General features: G+C 42.2%; 1 protein-coding gene across 1 annotated transcript in view; it reads right to left on the bottom strand.

Moving 5' to 3' along the window:
• Positions 1-7697, bottom strand: part of Myocd (myocardin) — a 66636-nt gene that overhangs the window by 5557 nt on the left and 53382 nt on the right. The window contains exons 10-11 of the mRNA XM_028783158.1: positions 2918-3814; positions 671-814 (exon numbers count right to left, since the gene is read on the bottom strand). Coding sequence (XP_028638991.1) covers positions 671-814; positions 2918-3814 — 1041 coding nt within the window. The remainder of the gene's footprint in view (positions 1-670; positions 815-2917; positions 3815-7697) is intronic.

Here is a 7697-nt window from a genome sequence, read left to right as displayed (position 1 = left end):
TATTTTATTTTATTTTATTTTAGTTTAGTTTAGTTTAGTTTAGTTTATTTGAGATAGGGTCTCACTGTATAATCCTAGCTATCCTGGAACTCACTATGTAGACCAGACTGGCCTTAAAGCCTCCCAGAGACCTATCTACCTCTGTCTCTGGGGTGCTAGGATTGAAGGTGTGTGCCACCACACCTAGAAGATGCATTCTTTCCTATTAGATGATGAAGAAAGAACATGAGCTCAATCCAATACAAAGAAGATCTTCAACGTAGGCATTTTCAGATTAGCTCATTCCTTGGGTCAATGCATTCCAAACTGGCTCATTTTTGCATAGTTACTTTGAGGGTGGTCTTCTGTGGGTGCCTAGCCTGTGAGAGCTTCTACCCCTTTACTGACTTCAGGCATACGGCTCTGTTATGATTTGTCCACCTTTTGCCTGTCACTCTCTGTTCTGGGAACGCCCACATCCTGACTCCTCACTTTCCTAATCTTTTCACCAGCTTATGAGCACCATCTCTCAATCCTCTGCAGAGACAAAGATGTGGACCTCAGATTCTCATTTCTTTACATGAATCTATCACATACCCACCTCTGTCTCCAACATTATTCTCTCCCCAGGCCCTGTTTCAATCCACACCCTCACAGAAACTGGTTTATTGTCAACTTCTCCGGTACCAACCTTTGGATGAATAACTGGGCTTTTGGGACAAGGGTTGAGCCCAGCACTGTGACTGCTGTCTGCTTGAGTGCCAGAGAAAGGCTGATGGATGCTGGAAGATGGGGGAGAGAAGCTAGGAGGATGGCCTTCGTGTGCCCCTGAGTTCTGGAGAAAGGAACAAATGACAAATTAAAGAGTTATCAGCATACTTGATTGTGGCTTTAGCTGATAGTTCTGGCCTCTGTCTTTGCCCTCGGTTTCTAACATTTACAAAGCTTTCTGAATTCTATTAGCAGATGACCGTATCTACAATGTTCCTTTGCATGTATCGCCTATGGTTTACAAACTTCCACTAGCTCTCACATATCCACAGCACAGATTTTGCACATCTCACCTGTGTAAGTGTTCAAAGCGTCCTATGACTATAGGCACTACCTAGTTCTAGGAACCTAAATTCTCCTCCTGTAACCACGACCTCTACAGTCTGCCTACTTATCTCTGTTCACACGGAATGTCTGGTTTCTGTTTAGATTCCTAAGACTCCTCGGCTTCATAGACAAAAAGACAAGTCTATTAAAGTCCCGACACAGCCTTCTCCTTTTTAGTGCTACTTGTGCAGGCTGATCACAAAGCCTATTAGCTCCGTACCATCAATCGCTCTTCTACCCGTGTATTCTGTGTTGCATGATTTCATGATGCATATCAGTCACGTCATTTGTCCTTCATGAAATTGCTACTGTCCAATAGAGTCTTTGTAAACAACACATTATTGCATCATCGTATTCCTCCCCAACAGCACTGATATTCTCAAAATGGAAAATCATGGCCCAGGCCATGTCCCAAGGGCTATTTTTACCTTTGTTGCCTAGGACACTGTGAATGCAATAGATGTTTATGAATGGTGCTGATAGCTATTTTAGTCCCCATTCCTCCCAGTATGTCCTCACAGGAGTGGGCACCACTGGTGTGAATGTGTTGTTCAGGTAGGTTTGTGAAAGAGTGCTCTCATTACCTCCAGACAGGCTTCACCACCACCCCCTGCAGCATAGAAACATTTTATTATGAATTTTAAAGTCAACTAATCCTGGGGTTCTAGGCAGTGAGTTCAGTCTTCCTGTGTCTCATTTTTCTCAGTGTCAAATAAGAACACTAAACTGGAGCCATAGGGTTGCTGTGACCGTGAACAAGATAGCTCCTCTTAGTACGTGGTATATGGCACGTCCTCAATGTGGGTTGTCTTAGATTTTGCAGTCTTTGACAATGTGGTGTTCTTCTTCTAATAGTCAACTATATACTTTCTTAATAACCGTTAGTTTTCTGAACAAAAGGAAAGTCTTTGCTAATCATGTTGGATGTAGTCTTTAACCTGTTATTCTCACTTGCCTTCTGAAGCTCTTCTCTTATTCTGTGTGAGCTACTCACTGCCTCTCATTCGGATCCTTCTGTATTCTACTTGTTCTGACCTTGGGACCTATCACTGATGCTTTGCCCATGCCTCCATTCCCAAATACTAACAATGTTCCCTCCTTTACCTCTCTCAAGGTTTCCCTTGAACATTCCTGCGCCCTTTAGTGGAGACTATAAACTTCCAGGCTTCTCACACAAACCAGCCTCTCTTTGCTTTCACCATAAGATGAACCATCTATTTCCTTGACAGTTAACATCTATTCTCCCCCAGGAATATAGAGTGGCTAGAGTGTGGCACACAGTAGGTCTTACAGAATATTTGAGAAAAATGTAAGAGAATGATAAGCACTTTCTCACACACAGTCTGCCTCCCCAGCCCACAATTGTGGTGTTAAGATACAGCTTAAGTCGCCTCAAACTCAGCAACCCCCTGCCTCAGTTTCCAGAATGCTTAAATTCCAGGCCAGTACTACAATGTCTAACTTTTGGCTCTCGATAGAACAATTTGGGCTATGACAAGAGTTGATATCAATTAGTCAGCCAAATAATAGCAAAATATTGCTTGGGGCCTGATAGATAAGGTTATATTGGAAAGTTCTGCATTGTTGCAAGCTGTCTATGCTACATGAGTAAAGCTAAGAAGTTTGGCACAGAAGCTATGACTTCCAGACATTTGCCTTCCAAGCCTTTTATAGAGTAAGTTTGCCAACCGGTAATGCAAAGACCGGCGGTGAAGACTCACGGACCGTAGAGTCAGTGAGGTGCTGCCTAGCTTCTCAGAAACTCTACCCAACTCTTGAGTGGGAGTTAATCCCTTGCCTCCTGAAAGAGACGCCCCTGGGTGAGGCCATAGGTGCTTACCTGTGCACACCCTTGGCTGCTGCTGGGTGAAGAGACCCCATGGCTCTCTCTCTGAGCTCCAGAAGAGGAGGCCAGGAAGTAATGGTTGTTGGGAGATGGGGGCAGGCTGATGTGCTGCGGGCTCTTCAGGGCCCCCAAGGGCGAGTGCTGAGGGGAGCACTGGGGGCTGAGAAACGTGGACGAGAGTACATGGGTTTGACCTGAGGACTCCACACAGTGAGGCAGCATCTGAGCAGTTTCACAGGCCGGAGGGGGACTGTCAGAGCTGTGACCCTGTCCCTTCCCAGATGCCTGCTGGGCTGTGAAGGGGCAGCTAGAGACATCTTCTTGCTTGATGGTGGTGGCCAAGAAGGGTAGTGGCTTCTGGTCGCTGCAGCTGCTCTTCTGCTTCTGCAGTTGCATCCTCAGCTCCTCCACCTGCCGCTGCTCCTGCCGCAGCTTCCAGGTGAGCTGGTTAATCACCTTCTGCTTCTCCACCAGCATCTTGTCCTTCTCAGAGTCTAGCCCATCAGGCTCGGAGGGGCCCGAGCCCCCATTCAGGCTGCTCAGCAGACTCTCGTCCGTGCAGGCTGGCACCGGAGATGCATGTAGGCCAAAGCCAGGTGACGCATCAGTGAAGGTGTCTGGCAGGGACCCTGCAGCGGACAAGTCAGATGAGGCAGGGGAGATGGGTGGGCTGGAGCTTGTGCTGCCAAAGTGGTAGAAACCTGATGGGGAGGACTGATAACTGGGCAAGGAGTTGGGCGTGACAGGAAAGGTAACAGTTGTGATGTCCCCAAAGTTGGGCACAGGGTTGCCAGCACAATCTTGGAAGGGTCGAAGCCGATCCACCAGCGCCGTCTTGGTGCCTGACACTGGCAAGCCCCGGATTCGAAGCTGTTGTCTTAATTCTGACACCTTAAGGAATGAGGAGTCCATTAGTGCAGTGGCCTGTGACAGTGTATTTGTATTTGTTATTAAGGGAGCTTTGAGACACACACAGGGAACTTAACGATATCTATCTACTTTTCTTTTAATATTTCTTTGCAATTTCTCTCCTGCCTCTGATTTAAGCCAATTTTACACAATTTTAACAACTCTTAAAAAAAAAACTTTATCACCCCATAAGTCTGTCATAATGTGAAAATATCATGAATTCAAAAATGTAGGGAAAACACCTAACTTGTGGAACAAGCCAGCTGAGCTTTGAGGCCTGCATGGAGCATCAGCCATTCCCAGAGGCCAACCCTGCTGCCTGCCCAACAGAAATCCCCACAGCTATCACTAGCCCAGGAGTCAGAAATTAGTTCATAAATGGCCTGTAGGCAGTGTATGTCATTTCACAACACTGTACATAAAGAATTAATGCACTTTGAGCCACTGTAGTGAAGACCATCTCTGCCTTGTTTTTCATGGCTGTAGTCATGGGAATGCTTTTCTTAACCTAATAGTCAAGTCACCTAACACACAGATCTCTAACCTCACCTTAGCCTGTTTCATGGCAGTAGAAGATTGGTGTCTTCCTGGGTTTAGATACACAAGTCTAACAGTAATCCACAACAATTATCAGGCATTCTGGCTTCTACCTTGAGTTCTTCCTCAAATTTAAACATAAACCTGCTCACTGAAGGGCTTGATAGAAAACACAGATTGTGGACCTTTCTGGAGTTTGGCTATAGTAGGTCTGGGAAGGAGATCAAGATCTTCTGTTTATACCAACCCCAGGGAGACATTTATGCCACTGATCTCAGACCAGACTTTGAGAACAAGACTTTATATGAGGAAAGGGGGTGTGAGGAAGATTATGCACATGTATATGCAAATGTGTATCTGTTCAGGAGGTGGAACCCAGGGCCTTGCACATGGTAGACCAGTTGTCTACTCTTGAGTTACTCTCCAATTCCTTATCCTCTGGGATTTGGGTTTTGTCTTCATTTTGTCTGCCTGGCCTCTGACTCTCAGTGTTGGGATTCCAGACAAACCTCACCATGTTGTATGGTGGGTATCTGTTGGGTCCATTAATTTTCATGACAGGGTGGATAGAAATCGCATATTGAAGAAAGCACCTGGTGATAAAACCAGACCATTGCTGGTCTTAGCTTCTTGATCCTCCATGCTCCCTTTGAAGTGGGATATTAATCCCTGCCTCATACATTTTTGCAAGGGCATACATGGATTTAGAAAAGCACTTGGAACAGTGCCTGGAAAATGGTTGTGCAATATAAAACCATTATTATTATACTTATACACATGTAATTAATTAATTGCCACATTCGTATAATGTTCACAAGTTGTAAACTATGAAACTTACATAAGCATGGAAACTGGTTAAATAAAAATTACTGCAAATGATGAGGTACCAAAGATCCACTAAAATTAAAGCTAGGAAAGTTTATTGACCTTCTGTGGAGAATAATTGTCTATAGTTTATTGTTAACTGAAAGAACATTTGTGATGACACTGTTTTAAATAAATTAAATAATGCATCCATACATTTAAACTTATGTTTGCTTATAAAATTATATAGTGACTATGTACTAGAATGCTGGCTAGTGCATTCTGTATTGAATTTCCTAAATAGTCCATATAGACACATCACTTCTATGATTAAGGCAGGAAACATATTAAACACCTCCAATGATTCTATAAAACAGAAGAATATGTAGGGGAAATTTTCTGTAGGGACAGAGCTTTTGAGCATAAAAAGCAAATGAAGTAATCATAAAAATATCCACAACCAAAATTTAAACCAAAATAAAAATGCAAACAAAAATGTAAATTTTAATAGCAATCCTTGGAAAGAAATCAATGGCAGCATAAACAATATGTCGCCAAAATAAGAACGCATCAAGTGTGCCTATCATTATAAAAAGGAGGGGAGCTGGAGGAATGGCTCTGCATGTTAGAGCACGTGTTACTTTTGCAGAGGACTCACACCCACATGGCAGTTCAGAACCACCTATAACTCCAGTTTCAGAGAATCTGACACGCTCTTCTGATCTCTGTGTACACCTAGCATGCACATGGTACACATATATGCATGAGGGTAAAACACTCATACATATAAAACAAATGAAAACAAACAAAAAGTAACAAAGGAAAAACTGAAACTGAATATAAAAATAGATAAGGTATCGGATCCAGCTCTTTATAAACAAAATACAGTTTTTAAAAAGTCCCATAATACATGTGCATGACCATTAGTATTGTAGGGAGTGATGCAATTAAAATAAAAGGTATATTTTAATTCACCCAATAACAGGTAAATTAGTAGGAGGGTTTATGTGTGAGCAAAGTAGCAGTAAGATAAATATCCTAGTGATCCGAAGGACTTAACTGTCTTCCTGTTTAAGGTACATCTCTGCAAACAGCAGCCCAACAATGTCTGCGATCTGGTGAGATGTTCACTCTCTTTCCTCCAGCATCACTGAGCTGGAGGGCTGCCTCTTAATGTGCACTGGGACACACGGGTGGGCAGGTTCTCTTTGGAGTTGAGCTGCTGAGACTAAAGGCAAGCGCTACCATGCCTGGCTTAAAATTCAATAATGTATTTTAAACAAGAAATTTAATGAGTGTGCAATTATTTGAGAGAAATAATCAGAGAAGATAATAGATATATGTACAGAGAACACTGATATCCTATTCTGAATAGCAAAACATTTGGCAGCAAGTTCCATGTCCAGGAGTGGAATGCAAGCTAGGCGATAGGGTGATTTGCTGTTATTAAAAATACAACTTTTATTGAATATTAAAAGTTATGGAAAATATTCATGGTGTGTTAAGGAAAGCATGTCAGAAATTTATGGGCAGCATAATTATTTAAAAGTAGTTGTTGTCAAGCAAAATGAGTTCACAGGCTGGGAGAAACATAACGTCATGTTTTCTCTGGCTCTTGTCTATTAAAATGCCATTTACATTGCTATACATGATCATGTTTCAACTTAAAAATGTCACTTTCCAACAACGAAGAGCTCTGAGAAAGCACCACAGCCACCCACAGCCACTCCTCCTGGCAGCCAGCGTGCTGCTGCTCTTCAGAGTCTTGCTGAACAATTTTTTTTTCTTTCAAATTTCCTGGTTTGAAAAAGTGCAAGATAGCAACTCATTATTGTTTTAATTTTGAGTTACTTAAAATTAATGAGTTCTACACTTATTTTTAGAATCTGTTCTTGCACCGCATAATTTAGGCTACATTATTAAATAATGCAGATCACAGTCTAAAATAAAATGAGTACTTGTTGAGTTCAATTCCCTTAAAATGTCAGATCCTTTGGCCATGTGGGCTTGCTTGAGATGAAGGCTTGTGCATACCTTTCCTCTGCACGCACTGGTGGCCTAATGATTGGTAGCTTTAAGATCATTTATTATGGAAGAATTCTAACATACTCAAAAGGAGATAGAAAAACACAAAGAACTCATATGTCATCAAACAACCTCAGTAATTGTCAACTGATGCTGATCTTTCTTCCTTTTCTACTTCTCTTAAGTTGTTTTGAGGCCAATTATACGATTTAATTGGTACACAGCTTTGTATCTACCTCCAAAAGAAAGGAGCTCTTAAACACATAAACAATAGCATTATCTTCCTCACCTTAGAACACCTTAGAATGGACAGTTTCTTAATTTTCAGCAAATATTTTCCCAGTTTTCAGAATTCTTAGTTCCTTCCTCCACTCTCCCTCACATTCAATTCATTCAGAAATAGGATTTTAAAAAGTCAGTGTTCTACGAAAAACCACTAATCAATCTCTCAATCTCTCTCTCTCTCTCTCTCTCTCTCTCTCTCTCTCTCTCTCTCTCT

This window comes from Grammomys surdaster, unplaced genomic scaffold (genome assembly GCF_004785775.1).
Source record: "Grammomys surdaster isolate TR1022 unplaced genomic scaffold, NIH_TR_1.0 1019, whole genome shotgun sequence".
NCBI classification, from domain to species: Eukaryota; Metazoa; Chordata; class Mammalia; order Rodentia; family Muridae; genus Grammomys; species Grammomys surdaster.
The sequence above is the reverse complement of the archived record's forward strand: the minus strand, read 5'-3'. Positions and strand labels throughout refer to the sequence as shown.